The sequence below is a fragment of the Echiichthys vipera genome (assembly GCF_963691815.1).
Source record: "Echiichthys vipera genome assembly, chromosome: 23".
Lineage (NCBI taxonomy): Eukaryota > Metazoa > Chordata > Actinopteri > Perciformes > Trachinidae > Echiichthys > Echiichthys vipera.
The window spans coordinates 4,526,975-4,543,530 of record NC_139848.1 but is presented as its reverse complement, the minus strand read 5'-3'; the positions used below and the strand labels follow the sequence as shown (position 1 = coordinate 4,543,530).

The 16,556-nt window shown below is 45.0% G+C and overlaps 1 protein-coding gene across 8 annotated transcripts; it reads right to left on the bottom strand.

The window, feature by feature from the left end:
* Positions 1–205: 205 nt before the first annotated feature.
* abi2b (abl-interactor 2b) lies at positions 206–16,230 on the bottom strand. 8 transcript variants are annotated; one of them, XM_083938088.1, is made up of 11 exons: positions 16,095–16,230; positions 12,930–13,097; positions 12,584–12,760; positions 11,551–11,654; positions 8,598–8,744; positions 6,853–6,977; positions 6,372–6,572; positions 4,957–5,121; positions 3,673–3,759; positions 2,682–2,870; positions 206–2,591 (listed from the first exon to the last, which is right to left on the bottom strand). In XM_083938088.1, the coding sequence occupies exons 1-11, from the start codon at positions 16,209–16,211 to the stop codon at positions 2,416–2,418; spliced, it is 1,656 nt and encodes a 551-aa protein (XP_083794214.1). In that variant the 5' UTR covers positions 16,212–16,230; the 3' UTR covers positions 206–2,415. The 8 variants fall into 8 exon arrangements, with proteins under 8 accessions (XP_083794214.1, XP_083794215.1, XP_083794216.1 ...); XM_083938089.1 differs by having other exon boundaries at positions 3,673–3,756; XM_083938090.1 differs by lacking the exon at positions 3,673–3,759.
* Between the last annotated feature and the right edge of the window lie 326 nt (positions 16,231–16,556).

Genomic DNA, 16,556 nt, shown 5'->3' with positions numbered 1-16,556 from the left:
TGTAGATTATTGATTTTAACTATTAAAAAACATCTTTTCCCTGTTAATTTGGTGCAAATCCAACAGTTTATTCAGCCTCACACAGGAATCATTTCTGCCGTCCAATCATTTAAACATAAGCACAAGAACCAAGCATCACTACACCAATAAATCTTAATAATTTTATTATCTTTGTTCTCATAATTTTACAAATATGATACTTCTGCAATTCAACTTTAACTGTGCAACACAATGGCATTATGGACTGTTGAACCGGACATCCCGAGGGACGCCTGTGACTCCAGGGAGCTGTGAATCCTGCAGACCAAGGACCCTGCTTCGGGTTTTATTTTTCTCATTGTCATCCTACACGTGTTATAAAACCAGAGTCAATGTTAAGCGTTAGATTCAGCATCACCCTGGGCCTCCGGGGGTTCTTTGTCTGCAGGATCCCCGAGCAGCTTAAACACACGATTTTTCACCACTGACGTAATAATGGCTACTGTCAGGGGGGAGGAAGCCAGGTCTCTCCCTCCTCCCCCACAGGTCAGAGGGCAACTCCTCGGACGTGGGCTTGGATTAAGTTGCACAGTCTCTTTGGATGAGGCTGGTGGTACCTGGTCAGAGCTGCAGGGCTGCTTGTCTTTTTAAGAATGGGTGATCTCGCCACGTAGGCTTTTGGGACACCAGTACAGATAAGAACAATGGCATGCAAGACTCACATACAGACCCACTTATTATTTCTTTTCTTTTTTTTTTTTTAATAGAAAATAAAGATTCTGACATAAGTACAAGCACTGAGCCTTCGCAAACACCCAACAGCCAAGCGTATCGCAAACTTTACGGAGGACGAACGACGCCTAAACTGACGGCGTTACGAAGTATCGGGGGTTTGCGACGGTTAAAACCATTTCAACACAACAGCTGGCATCTTTTCATATTCAATGAGTCCCGTTTGGAGGACGTAATACATCTCACATTTATATTATTTCTTCTTTTACACCTTTTTACTATAAATGTATGTGCTTTTGATTTAAAACAACTCGGGAAAACTGAAATTAAAATACTTTTTTTTTTAGTTCAACAACAACCCACCCCACTCTGGCCAATTTATTGCAAATGAAGTGATAACCTGTGAACAGCAACACACACTTCAATATGGCACAAGCATCTTAGAGAGGACCTAAATGCATCGTCGTCGTCGTCGTGGGTGAATATCAAAAACCAAACCACACCATATCTAAAAATATTAAGACATTAATCATCAGTAGAGCAGAAAAGAAATGTTTTTTCCCCCTCTCCGAGTCGAAACATGCAGCCTGCCGCTCTGCAAGCAAAACCCCCATTCTGGACCCCTTAGTTAAACGCCAAAAATAAAAAAATGTCTCCGTCCCAAATGCATATGAACACTGCAAATAATGAGCCTTGCCGATGGAGCTAATACACTTCTATTCCTCGTGACAGGAGCTGCAGAATAAGACTTCAAAATCCAGGTCATTGTGTGCAAACGAGGACCTCGCCTTCCTCTCTTATTTGAGGGATGGATGACGCTTTTCCTTCTCACCATTCAAATGCACGCTGGCCAACAAAGTGAAGCATGAAGTGACTGAACTCGCCCTCCTTTGGGGTTAACGTCAGACCCGCGTGATGCAAAGAAGCTCCTGGGGCTTTTTGTTTTTTGCTCTCAGACGTCTTTTTTATCTCGTGTGTGCCGCCTTAAGACATCTGATGTGCTTTTCCTAGTGAACGTCAGCTTTGGCACTCTCTGCTGAGGTACCGTTACAAATATTAGTACTGAAACTACTGGTTTTACCCCACCGAGGATATTGTTGTTGCATTATACTTTATATATTTATATATATATATAGAGAGAGATAGAGGAGTATTTGTCTCTAAAATGTCTCTGGAGTGTTAAGGAGAAAATCTACACATGAAGGCGTTCTCCTCCAGCCCTTTTGTCCGAGGCTGCGACGTGGAAAACACATCTACCTGTTCACCATTTATCCCACTACAAAATCAAAATAAATAGTCTTTAAAATAAGGGCAAATTGGTAATACAAAAAAAAAGAAGAAGCAAAATCAATGTAGTGGCCTCTTAATGTAACACAAAACTCTCAAAGTACAACAAATGCGTCACTGTCCTGTCCTTCTCAGTCAAAGAAACAAAGAACGAAATAAGGATATATTTAGGAGTAGTGGTTGTTTTACAATGGCGCCTGTCGAGAGACTGACCGGGCATCAGTTTGTCATATTCAACTTCTTTAAAAAGCTTCTTCTTCTTCCCCCCGTCTCTCTTTTCTCTCTTCATCCAGAGGTGATCATGCTCTGATCAAAGTCTTTGACCTTTAACCCGCGGCTCCCCTCCCTCCCCTCCCACTTCCCCATCAAACGCTCCTCCCGCTCCTCGTCCTCGTCCGCTCAGAGGGGGAGGATTGTTCAGTCGGCGTAGTGCATGATAGACTCGACGTAGTTACCGGGGAAGAGGCCCGTGGTCCCGTTCATCACGCCCTCGTACCAGCCGTCGTCGTTCTTCTTGATCACGTAGATAATGGCGCCCTCCTGGAACGAAAGCTCATCCTCCTTGTCTCGAGCGTAGTCGTAGATGGCCACCACTGCAAGACAACAAGAAGGGAGAAGAGTGTTGGGAACGGTGCAGCCTCAGTGTCCCATTATTTCCTTTACAGTGGGCAGTGAAGGCAGACCTTTCTCCATGTAGGTGCGTGGGGCCCAAGGCGGGTCCTCCTCGGCGTAGGGGTCACTGTACTCCACCACCGCCGACTCTTCCTCATCTTCTTCTTCATCCTCGTAGTCCTCCGGTGGCGGAGGAGGAGGTGTAGGTTCCTCAAATACCGGCTCGTCGGCGGGCGGGGGTGGAGGCGGCACGTCTGAGACTGTAAATAGTTTTCAGGCAGGCGGAGAAGAAACAGAGGAGCAGTTAGAGGCGGAGACAGGAGCAGAGAGACGACTGCGTTAGCCGGGACTTGATCATGCACGAGAGAAGGGAACGGAAACGGTCCGTGCTGGAGAATTTAGATGTTCAGTACTGTGATGAAACTATAACCACAGCACTTCACTGAGGATTAACTGCAAACACAGTCAAACACAGAAGGCTGAGGAGACAGGATCTAAAATGTGCACACGTGGATTTCAACGTGCACTTAAAGGTTCAAGTAGGAGTGAAATCTGATCATGCTCATGAACAAACATGCTCCATTATCCATGCTTTAAAAGTCTGTTCTTAATAACTTTGCTTACACATGTTAACGAGTGGTCAACCACCAACATCTGCAAAGTTCTACTTAATGCGTTTATGTGAACAAACACTTTGAATGTTCAGAGTATAACTACTTTTGTGTCCTACACTTGACGTGGCTCTGATTTGGGTCCACGTTGATTAAAAAAAGGCAGATAAGGAGGCAAACAAGTCACCGTGACATTCGTTTTACGCCCTGTGACAAACAAACAACGGAACACAGAATGATCAGATCCGAACATGTCTCCCTGGAGGTCTCACTCTGACAGATGTGTGCATTTATAATTCAAAAGAAAAACCCTAAATGTGGTGCCGTTAGACTCCCTGACGCAGCTGATGTTGGAGGTTGATCACTCGCTCACTCCAGTCCACTGACACTAACTGTTGGGGAAGGGGACGTTCATGCAGGTGGAGGAGAGCGAGGGGCTAAAACCACTTACTAGTCTCCTGAACCCGGGCCACAAAGCCCATCAGAGGCAGCTGAGGGGTGATCTGCATGGAGGGGGGAGGGGGCGCGAGCGGGCCTGCTATCACCAGACAGTATCAATACACAGAGATGGAGGAGGACGAGGCCGCAGAGACGGAGAAGGACACACACAATAAACAGCAGAGACATGAGAAAATGAGGTTAGAAGAACCCAGAAAGGTTAAAGAACAGGAATAAGAATAAAAAGAGTGTCAATGCAACATTTAGAATCTGTAACCACTGATTTCAGCACATAAATGTTTATGTTCTTTCCACCAATAATCCAAAAACTGCTCTGCACAAGTAAATACTTGTCTTTAATGACAGTAACTTTGTATATCCATGTGTCAAGCTGAGGTCTGAGATCTATTTTGTTTTGCATTTTATAATAAGTTGCATCCCCAAATGACTTAAAAATGAGGGCGCAGTCCCACTGTGCCTCCGTCCCGTGCCCCGTGCTTTAGGGTCCTTGTCCCCCCCTCCAGGCCCGTTTGTACTCACACTACCTGGGCCTCGGAGAATGCTTCTTGCTGCCTATACGTCATCACGCCGTAACACGTCACACGCATTGATGACGTCATGGCGGTGCGTGGCTTTGTTTACAAACTCTCCTCAGAGTTTTTGTGCGTCTTATCGACTGTTTTTGAATATATTTTTATCGACCAAATCGACAGTAAACACTCCACCTCCGCATCACACCAACGCGAACCTTTCGCCGTAGGCCTCGTGCTCGTACACGTGCGCACGCTTGTGCTCGTACATGTGCAAACGTGCTTTACTAAAGCCCACCTCTCCCAAACAGGCCTTGGACAGCAAGTGTGCCGCTCCTAGACGCGGTACGGTTGCACTCACACTGGTCAAAGGAAACAGACTTTAGCCGTGAAACCTGTTTGGGCACGGTACGGATGGACAGTGTGAGTGCGCCCTGAATCTAATTGCTTATTTTACTAAGTAGGCGTGGCACTTAAAAAGCAGACAGATGGAGGACAAAAGGTTGCAAAGAGCAGTGATGACAGAAGTTAAGTTGATGGGAAATGACAAAACCAGACAGGAGATCTTTTCTTAAAGACGCAGAAACACGTCACTGAAAAACACCTGGTTATAAGCATCATCAGATCGGTTCCAAGGGCTGTTAAACTTGAGATACTTCTCAGTATCTTGCAGCATTTGTTAAATTAAAAATAGCAAAAACAAGTTCAGCCTTTCCGGAGCATGCTCAGTTGTAATTATGTCCATTGACCACACATGTAAGCAGCACCTTGGTTCTGGGCGAAGTGCGGTCCCCCGTTGAGCTGGCTCTGGTTGTGGACCGCGTTGGGCTGACCGGTGACGGAGGAGGGTCGGCGGTACGGCAGCGAGCCTCCCACCTGCGAGTTCTGGGGCGGCTGAGCGGGCCGGTTCATGCTGTAGAACTGAGGAGCACCTGCGAGAAGACAACACCGCGGGGCAGCAGAGAGTCAGTGAACCAGGCAGGAGCATTTAGTCATCGTCCCTCTGGGGTCCTGAACATTAAGGTCAAACTCCTTTAGCCTTAAAGACATTCCTGCTTTTCCTTTCTTCTTAATTAACGATCATAAAAACAGGGTATTTTATGGTTCAGCTGCAGGCCAAGCAGTGACAAGCCTTTCAGGAAATGTCACAAAACAGCAGCAAATCTACTTTTTATAGACTCTTAAATGCATTTTAAGAATTACCATGATTAAGCATTTGGCTTCAACAGGGTTCATTTGCTACACTGAAAAGCAGCAACGCACATTAAATGATGATTACAATATCCAGCCACACAACAACAACAAAAACAACAAAAAGATGTCAACATTTCACCACAGAACTCATGCATTATACAGCAGAAAAATAAAATCATCACCACAGACGCAGCTGATGTGATGCTGTGAGGAATGAAGAGCAGCGGTGGAAAGAGGGAAACCTGCGCGCCGGCCGGCCGGCCGGACGATCCACACGTTTGATATTTCACGCCGTTTAGATGAATATTCTATTAAAAGTGAAGAGCTGTACAATGACCTTTAAAGTCGAATTTCTTTTGGAGCACTTAATCGTTCGAGGGCAAAATAAGACATCCTTTGAAATGCTGATAAGAAATTCCACAATATACTATCTCACATTTTCTGTACTTAAGATTGTACTTTTAAAAAAAAAATGTTTGATTAGGTTTGAAAGGGCGGAAACCTCAATCTGTCTCCTAAAACCTGGATGTTTGGAAGCAGAGCGTGATCTCAACGGACAGATTTTACACCGGCCTAAATGTCCCATTTAGAGTCATCATTATCCAGTTAACACCTGCACGTCTTTGCACGACTGCAGGAGGAAGCCGGAGAAACCCACGCAGACACGGGGACAACATGCAAACTCCACACAGAAGGGTGGCATGACTTAAGCGAATTCACTCTGAATAAGTAAACTGCAAACGAATGTTTTTCCTTAATTTAACAACTGCAACTAAACACCGTTATTACAGCGTTGTGACTGTTATTTCAGAATTCCTTTCAGAGAGTCACCTTGCGATTTCTAGTACGCAGAGCGAGCTGAATATACAGCGCGATGACGTGCCAGAGGATGAACACATCTGGGTCTTGCAAAGTGGAGGATGCATGTCAGGGGGAGGCGGGATGGAGGGTGTGCAGAGGCGAGCTACTCCCACCGGGTTACACTCACCTTGTGCAGGGTTGCCGTAAGCAGCGGGACCCGTGCCAGTGGGGGCTGCAGAGGCAGGGAGCTGGGGAGGGGGTGGGGGTACAGGCGGGATCTCTACAGGGGGGTTGGGGGCCTGTTGGGGGCCGTCTAGGGCAGAGGGAGGGGGTCCAGGGGTGGTGGCAGTATTGGGGGGAGGTTTAGCTGGGTTGGATGGGATGGGGACTGAACCAAGGGGATTGTAGAGGTAAAAGGAGGAGAGAAAAGGGTAAGTGAGGGAGGTCAAGACAAGATCAGAGTGAGAAGGGAGGAAAGGACTCCAGAAGATCCAGGGTTCCTACACATCCTCATTTCACTTAATTAAATCCACAACAGAGAGTGCAGGAATCCTGGATACTCAACAAAGATTAATCAAGTTAGTTATTTTCAGGCGCACACACACACATACACACACACCACACACACAGACAGATCCTGTATAGAGGAAACATGAAGGCGACGTTACCTGGGAAGGCCGTGGGCGGGGCCGGGGTGGGCACAGCGATGGGCACGCCCACGCTGCCACTGCCGCTGTTCTCTCGGCTGCTGCTGCGACTGCTGCTGGGGTGGCTGCCTCCGCTGCTCCCACTGCTGGTGGTGAGTAGGGCGGCAAACACGTCAGACCACAAACGCTCAGGTACTCTGTCACACTGCCGTGCACTCACACACCTCATTACTTTATTTTTTTCTTAATAACTTAACATTTCGCCCTGTTCGACCAAATAGCTCCAGAAACTATGGAGCCACAGGAACTGAACTCAGGAACTAAAGAGTAAAACTACAGATGCTTTTTACTGTCACACATCGAGCTTAATGTGTGGACCCATGCCATGGAGACGACGAGACAAGTTAATACTTAGGTTATTTGATTTGGTGGCACCGACTGCAAAGGGAAAATCGTGAGGGACCAAGAGTTTTGATAGCACAACACAAACGTTTCTAGTGCTGGTGTTTTATGGTTATTTATTTCTGTGTCTTAGCTCATTAAAAGCCAACAATATAAAATAGTTTTTCATGTCAAACATTACAAAAAATGTCTAATATTGATACTAGCGGCACGCACTTCCACGCATTTGTTCCCTACGAATCACTGATAGTTTTGCATTTGTTTTTCCACGTAAAAAGGACCAGAAGCAGTAGAACAAGACACCTTTCTTCTCACTGAGAAAAGTTCCTGTGGCGCAAACGGGCTAACACACACATCATTTACTTCAAAGTGACAGATTTGTCATTTTTGAATAAATCTCCTTATGTCATTCATCCGTCGTGTCCTGCCTAGGATCCAGGATTTGCGACAGGCCTGAATCAAAAGGGTTCAGGTCAGCATGTTGACGTCTTCCTCGGTTTCCTTCTCAATAACTCACATTATTAAATGTGGCACCCTCAAGAGCTTTGATGTGTTAATGTGAGCTGTTATGCCTTTGAAATGACTTTTAATGTCACAGTGATAAAAGAAAAAAAGCAGCTTTAAGCCTCACCAAGGACACGACACAGGTGACGCAGCAGCGACACGAGACAAAAGACAGAAAGAGGTGACACGCTGTAAAAGCACGAAGCATCAAGACACATGGGGCGGACGTTTTAGATACGACAGAAGGGAGCGCATGGCTGAGAGATGGAGAAAGTGAGCTGTGGATGGAGCGGTGCAGATAAAGACTCGTGCTGAGAGGAGAGTCAGGGAGCAGAAATGTTTAAAAAGCCTACAGATGGGACGCAATGACAAAACTCCCCATGCTTTTACTTCTCTCAGGACAGACAGGGGGATCTAGGAATACCTCTCGTGTTAGGGATGAAAGAGTCTCGTCTTGGGAGATGAGCTGAAGTTGGATTGACAGGACTGTAGGGGCGACGCTGCCTATTTATCTACTATTACCATAGGAACCTGTGTCTAGCAGAGCTAAATACAGCTCTGTGTCTCCTTTCTTTGTCCTCGTCTGAGCAGCGAGGAGAGCACAGAGGTGAGGGATTAACACACAAACCAATCTGGGCAAAAAGGTTAATGTTGGTGAAACTTTAGGTGGAAAAAAAAAGAAATAAAAGGGGAGTAAACCTGATTTCCACGAGTCGTTTCAGAGAAGGAGGGACAGGCATGTTCACAGGAGCTGGCTCGCATTTAAGTGTAGGAGAGGAGAAGAAGAAAGGGGGAGGAGGTGGAGGAAAAAGGGGGCGTGTTTAAGAAGTGTAACATGCTGGGAAGGGGGAGGGGGGTACCTGTACGTGCGGTTCCTCTGATTAACGGATGCAGTGCGTGCAGGGCTCTGCTGGGGGTGCGCCATGTTGCGCGTCGGGCTTGAGACGTAGTCGTTAGGGACAACGGGTGGACGCACCGGCTCAAGCGTCCTATAGGGGGAGTGGCGCCTGCGAGAGGGTCAGGAGGACAGGAGTCGAAAAAGGGAGAGGGGGGGCATCCACAGAGAAGTGTAAGGGGAGGGGGAGGGGGAAAGCAAGAAACAAACAAGTGCAAACTTAAAAAATGGGGTATGACTGGAGGTGAACATTAGGGTTGGCTGGGGCGAATCCACGGGCGGAGTCAGGACAAGAAACACTCGCTACTGTCGGTGTAAAACAACACTTCTGTCACTGTATGCTCATCCTTCCATCCTACTGACAAATGTATGTTACGTCCACTTCAGTGAGACCACATTGAGGCGATTAAACTGGCTTCCTGAATGTCAAAAAAAGGTACTTTTTGTGCTCTTTGATGTATTTACATTTAGATTTTTGCTTAAGCAAATAAGCGTTGGGGAAGCGAGAAAGTGATAAAGTGCATAACACAAACAGTTTATCACCAAATTACAAGCTTGTTAGTTTATTTTTCTCTCAATACTTGAAACACAGCACTTTTCCTCATGCAAAACAGAAGAAAACTGTGTTAAAAGTCCTTTACCAAAGGTCGTTTTTAGGCAGATGTGCGTGTTTTTGCACTTTAAACAACAAGACAATAAATGCTATGAGATCCTGCTGTGAGAAAGTTATAGAAACACAACATCAGAGTAACTGTTGTTGAGAATAAAAGCACCATCTGTTCTGCTAAAGTGTCCCTGACCATGACTGTGAACCCCTTCCTACATATTCTCAACTAGGAACCTACAAATCTATTTAACAAAACCAAAGGAAGTGTTTTAAACCGGACAGCAGCGCTACGTTCATGATGTCCTCAGGTTTTCTTTAAAAAAAGAGGGGGAAAGAAAAACAATAACCCTGAGATTTATTGATCGGGGTCTGAAAAGATGCACTGGCATGTAAATTTCCCAGCAGGGTGACCCATCTCTGAGCACTGTTGCTATGGCAAAACGTTGCTATGAGGAATATGGGGCAGCCAGGAGTGGGCGGGCTGGGTCACAAACACACAAACTGAAAGTAAAATTTGAAAAAACAAAGAAGAAGTTGAATAATAACAGGAGACAAATTAAAAAGTAAGATGTCCGCTCGTAGCCACAGGCTGCGGCAGAAGGTGCATCATGGAGGGTTGGAGCTGCGGTTGATCGGCATGCGTCTTGAAGGGACAGAGACACAAACACACACGGACACACACACTTCTGGGAGTCAACAAGAAGAGGTCGACACACTCGAGAACTCACACACTCGAAGAGACAGACGTACACAGAAACACAAACAGCACTTGACGCCCAGGAAGGTCCCACAGGTGACAAGAACACAACATTTATGTGCTGCACTAGCAGAGTCCCTGTGGGATAAGAGACACCTTCAACAGTCAGACACAGAACAGGAAAACACCAGGAACACCTCCATCTTTGGGATCAGGAGCACTTAAAGACAGGGTATGAGATCATTTCTAACTGTTTATCCTGAGCTTATTAATAATACAGAGTGTGAGAAATGGCTGCACACTATTGTCCACATGCGTCGTACTCTGATTAGAAAGTGAAGCAGAACAAAAAGAAGTCAAAAACCTTGATTAATCTCATCCCTCCTGTCCCCTGATGTCAGACAAATGCCAGGTTGAAGACTGGGAGATCTGAGTCCCCTAAAGCAACAACAAAAGGGGGCTTTTCCAGTGCCTGCTTGCTGAAATGTGACAGTTTCATGTTTCAAGCACATGTTACTTGTGTAGTATGTCAGTGATTTTAGCCTGAAGCAGCACGTTCAAGTGGCTGTGTGTTAGCATCGGCATCTCACTGAAGGAGCGCTCACTCAGGCCTCGACTTTCTGAATGGACTTTGCATATTCCTCTGGTTTACTCCTCCCACAGTCCAAAAACAAGTCAGGTGTGTGTGTGTGTGTGTGTGTGTGTGTGTGTGTGTGTGTGTGTGTGTGTGTGTGTGTGTGTGTGTGTGTGTGTGTGTGTGTGTGTGTGTGTGTGTGTGTGTTATTCTCTATAGCTGCGTCCACACTGGACTAATTGTAACCTAAAAATATGTTCTGAATTCAAGAATCCAAGGAATGTCTTGCTTTTGATACACTGGTGGCATTTTACTGCATGCACACATCCTTGGAAATGCTGTGTGAAAGAAACCTAGCTGCACTTTTATGTCTTGCTGTGCAATAAAACACCTGTACCTCCTGCAGGTTTTGACTTAAATCAGAAACTCTCTGATTATATAACACGTTTCATTCTCTTATGACCGCCTGTCTTTGGACATTAAACATTTTTTGGCTTCCTTTGGTCATGAAAAAGGCAAAAACGTGTCTATATTTCCAAAAAGCAAGGTGAAGAATAAAAGCATTTTTGCTATTTGTAAACAGGTTTCAGCACCACGTTGTAAAGTGTTGGATAGTTAAGTCTGAGGTAAAAAGGTCCTATTGTTTCGACAAAAGGTCCTATGGTTTATGGAGGTATGTACAGTATGTTTGTGTGCACGAAACCATAAAACAGCCTGATTTCAGCATGCAATTGGTGTGAAAACCTCTCCTGATTGTAGCAAAAAAGAACCTCTAAAAAAGGCTTACTCCTACACAGACGATGAACTGAAACAAAGAATGCCACTGCACAGAGCACCGGCACTAAAGTGCATTTTAAAATCACCCCAAAGACACTAATTAAACAAGGAGGTAAAAGGGGTGATGATGAAATTGGGAGCAACTAGGCCCCATCTGAGGGGCTTGTGGTTACGCTCCCAAAGCCACAACGACACAGCTACATTGGGCCCCTGACGGATACCACTCTGAACTCCTTAAGTCCATCTGAACACTGTTCACATACCCGAGGGTCCCTTTCCCTGACATGGGCGGGCTGGGGGGCTTCTGTGTGGGGGGGTTTGTGCGAGGGAGTGCACCTCCTCCAGCCTTCATGTTCTGAGCGCTGGCCTATGGGAAGAGAACAAAACATTTATATGAGAACTTTCATTATGTAAGAAGCCTTTAAAGGGAATTGTTTGACATTTGAAGAATTGTATTTATTTACTTTCATGCAGAGCAAAGAGACAGCTAGCTTCACAGACTAGATGATATAACCTGGATCTTTCACAAGGTCACAACACACCTCCTCTATAATTCACAGGTTATATCTTGTTTGTTCAATCAGCAAAACAAATGTGCAAAAACTGTAAGACTGCAACGTGTCGTTTTCACACTTTCAGACTTAAATGCAAAGTGTATTTGCCAAAAAGTGAAACTAATCCTTTAACAGCAAACAAACGTCTTAACAAACAAAAGAAGAACAGAAAAAAGACGGCTCTCAAACAATTAAAAATCACATAATCACAAAAAAAAGCCTCTTTTGTTTGAGGCTCTTACTTTGAAAGTCTTACCTTAAACCTTTGCAACCACTACGGTTGATTATAAAGATATAATTAGGCAAGCACAAAGAGAGAGAGAGAGAAGAAGAGATCAGAGGATTAGTGTGTGAAGGAGGTGTGTGAAAAACAATTATTCATGCATGTGGCACATAAAGCCAAGCTGGTGAAGTTCAGGCAACAATGGTTCAGTGTTCAAATCTGAGGAGTTTGGTCTTTGAGACCTTTTGTGAGGTTGAAACAAAGGATCTGATTTTGCGGAAAACAGGGAAGTCAGTAGGAAACCGGACATTCGTTTCTTTTCATACATTACTTTCTTACGTTACTGAAATAAAAAAGTAGCGAAACAAGTAATTATATCATCAAATTAACTTCCTAAACTGTCTTGTAGTCAGTGTGTTTCTTACGTGTTTCACTGGCAGAATTTAATATTGCTAAAGTTTAATCAAGAACAGCAGTGATTGATCCACATCATTAAGGGCAAAAGAACAAAATGAACACCTTGACTCCATGGCCCATGTCGTCGAGCATGCTGTAGTCGATAGGCTTGCGGATGTAACGCACAGGCCTCTCGGGATTGGCTGGAGCTATGATCTTGTGTGTGCGGGAGGTGTTCTTGTTGGTGGTGAGGATACCGATCTCTCGCCGTGCTACCTTCTCTTTGTGGATGTCCACCGTCTGAGGAAGAGAGAGGCAAGAGGACAGGACATATCTTCTTTAATGCCATGTATCAGTGCCACTAATTTGGCTTTTTATGGCTCGGTTTGACAGGACATCTGAAGGAGGTGCGTGGTTTATCTGTGACGTAGCTTAAAGGCGGAGCAATCGTTGTGTAATAATTGCCAACCTGTGAGATGTGGTTGATGGAAGACTCCATGCGGCGGAGCTGCGAGGCCTGGATGTCGAGCATCTGCAGCACATTGTTGGCCAGCGTGTTGATCAGGTAGGCTACGCTGGCCAGAGACTGGGTGGTGTAGTTCTTGGTCTCCTCCAGCGCCCTCTGCTTGTCTGGAGACTGAAGGAGCGAAAGGAGAAGCGTGACATTTCACATATTTGCAATTTAAAGTGTGCATAGTCCTCTAAACCTGCAACCTTTGACACAAGCTCATCCTGACGTCACATTTCAGAACTAAGTATCTAGTTAAAAACACAAATGGGAACCTGAATGTAATTTGTGGCAGCAGGATGAAAGGGAAACTGCTGCATCGAAGGTTTCAAGTGCCAAGAAGCCACATTTAAAGTTAAAACATACAAATGGGAAGTGAGCAGCAAGAAACAGAGCTGCAGCCAGAGTGAAAGGAGACTTCTGATGCAGCGTGGGCACATCTACGGGAGCATCAAAGAGCAGATGCACCCGCTAATGTTTCTGCAGGGAAACCAACTTCCTTACTGACACTGAACGTATCGCAACATGCAAGGTTGAGGTACAGAATACAAGTATTTAGTTATGCAAGTAAAAGTATATATTTCACTATATGCGTCGCAAAATGCTGATATTTTTATGACTTACTTTATTAACAGATGAATCAGTTTTCAAGCGACACATTTGATGGGTCCTGATTCTCAGATGTGAGGCTTTTCAGCTGACGTTACATAAATGATTATCTTTGGATTTTGGACCGGTGGTCGGACAAAACAAGCCATAAGAAGGGCGACCTGCGAGGGGCATTATTCACTATTATCTGACATTTTAATCTATTAATCTGGACAGTAATCTGCAGAGTAATTAGTAATGAAAATCATTAGTTGCAGCCCTGACACCAATCCATTCGTTATCTATTTACCAAACAAGCAGTCCCCCTCCTTCTATGTGCATAGCATAGCAGCAGATTGACTCCAACGCGCTCTGGGCCCCAGCAGCCTTTGGGTTGTGTTTGGGTATTGAGTGACTGATTGATTTTATTCTACGCTTTTCAATTTAAAACCACAGCTATGCTGCGGGAGACAAGTGTCAGGGTAGCCCCAATCAAAAAACAAATCTAGGGCTACCTATGGATTTATTTGTATTTCTGTTGCATCCCAAGACACCAACACGTCAAAGGGAAAATCAGGAAATGGGAAGAATCTGTTTACATCTGATCCATAAAAGCTGAATAAAGATATAAAACCTAACGAAAGGCAGCACAATAACGCCGTGAACTGAGCTTGTGATGCGACACAATTCCCCAACTCATCACACACAGTCTGCGAACAAACAGAGGATACAGAGGGTGCAGCACAACCCGAGTAAGGAGACAAACAGGTTATGTGGCAAAAGTCAGGAGTTGAGATCCGAGCTGTAGCTGCAGGACAGGAAAGAGACATGTTTTGATCTTCTACACTTTTGGATGGAGAGGAAAGATGCATGGAGCAGAAACCTACTGGCCACAGTGAAATTGTACACGCCTGAGGTTAGAGGCTGAAGATAAGGCAGTGCTCGCCGCTCACAGATGAGGATATACACTGTCTTTTTGGGGCCATTTAGTGAGTTTGGTGTCTCCTGATACAAATACCTCAACTCAGGTTATATGTTGATTATAAACCCTTTACCAGGGCTCTGTTTTTCCTACGTTTAAACTCAGAGACACTTAAAACTGCTGACTGAATTATGTTGTTGATGGAGAATGTGTATTTAATATTCAGTCATATGTAGCTGATACTTGGTACTGCATTAGCTCAACAGCAGGGGCGCAGTTTTGTGTCCATTCCTACGTTAACAAGGCGACAAGCGACCTGGCAGAGTGGGGCGAAATTAGGAGTGATGTATTCTACTAAATATCCCCCTAACAAATGCTTCTGTCCGGCTGATCTGTAAGTGATAATACCCGTCTGACAGCAGCTGGGAAAACCATGCAGGATGACAGAAAACCAGGGCGGCGTGCCAGACAGCAAGCTGCCAACATCCAAGGAAGCGTCCCCGCCTCCACAGCAACCTGTCAGACCTGATCAAGCCTGTTTATCAAGGATGTCAGAGCTCAGTATCACACCTTGTCAAAGCCTCTCCTCGCTGACACTGCGTGCGGCCCCAAATTCAAACCCACCGTGATAACAGGCGTGTAGAGTACGGGATGAGGCGAAGCTCGGGTGACCGAAATCGCTCCCACTTGTGGAATACTACTAATCAAAAGCTGTGAATGGGATTGATTACACTCATACACAAGCCGATGCTGTGCCGGTCAGCAGCCAATGAATCATGTTGTTCCCAGACCTAAAGAGACGTCATCACACCTTTTCCAAACACACTTTTCAAGCATTTCAAGCTGCATTTTCATGATTTCCTAGCACCGTACACACATTACATTTAATAAACTGATTATTGCACTTGTTCATCACATTAAATTAGATGGTATTGTCCTATAAACAACCAACCAATGGTGTTTGGAGACAGCTTTCAACAGAAGGACCATGAATGAAAGGCAAACTAACTCGTTCAATAGCTTGACAGCCATATAATCATCATCAAATTAAGTTATTATTCATGCAGAAATGTCAGAAAATGTTCTTTTCAGTCTTTCAAATATGGAGATCCCCTTTTCTCTGTGTTATATCATATGTGCCACCCCATATAACAGGCACTTCAGGGGGTTTCACACACTTAATTCAAAATCCAACCCACTTTAATCAAACCTTGAAAGCATCCTAATGAAATTGAACTGTTTTTAAGGATTTCCAGCACCTGTAAATGATCATTTAAGGGGGGGATCAAAAGCCATAAATCACGTGCATGATGTGGCTGCAAGAGCAAGTCCCAGTGTTGAGTCCAACATCATGCATCAGTGTGGTTAATCTGGTGTCAAAGCTCATCATCGCACAATAATCTGCTTTTGATTCCCTGCATCTCCGGCCGGTGCACGATCAGCTGATCGATCCTGCAGAGAGCAGCGCGTACATGGATGTCCACGGGTGCATGTTTGGTTATTTAGACCGTGGGGGTGAGAGGGCCTAGCAACACTAGCCTAGCATCAGCTCCACCGTTGATACCCGTGAAAAAACCCCGCTACACCGTCTTTTCCCCCCACACGTGGCCGCCTACCTGTACATAGTTGCTCTCGCAGTACTCCGCTACTCTTTCCAAATTGGTGAAACTGTCTAATAAAGCGCTTCGTCCTGCCGGAATCTCCTCTTCCAGAAGCATTTGTAGCTCCGCCATTTTCACATCTTTAGCAGGAGCTGTGTGTGTGTGTGTGTGTGTGTGTGAGTGTGTGTGTGTGTGTGTTGGAGGAGTAAGCTCTCTTGCGCCCCCACGGCCGTGTGCGGTACTGCAGGGTTCTCCCAGCAGCCGGTGGAGAGTGTGGAGGACTAAATCAGGTCTAAATAAATAAATAAATGCATAAATAATTAAACAAATACAGAAATACAAAAATCCATAAATAAATGTATGAACTAATTAATATAGGAATAAACAAATACATGCATTTATAAATAAATGAGTACGCAAATAAACAAATACAGGAATAAATGCATAAATAATAAAATAAATACAGGGATAAAAATA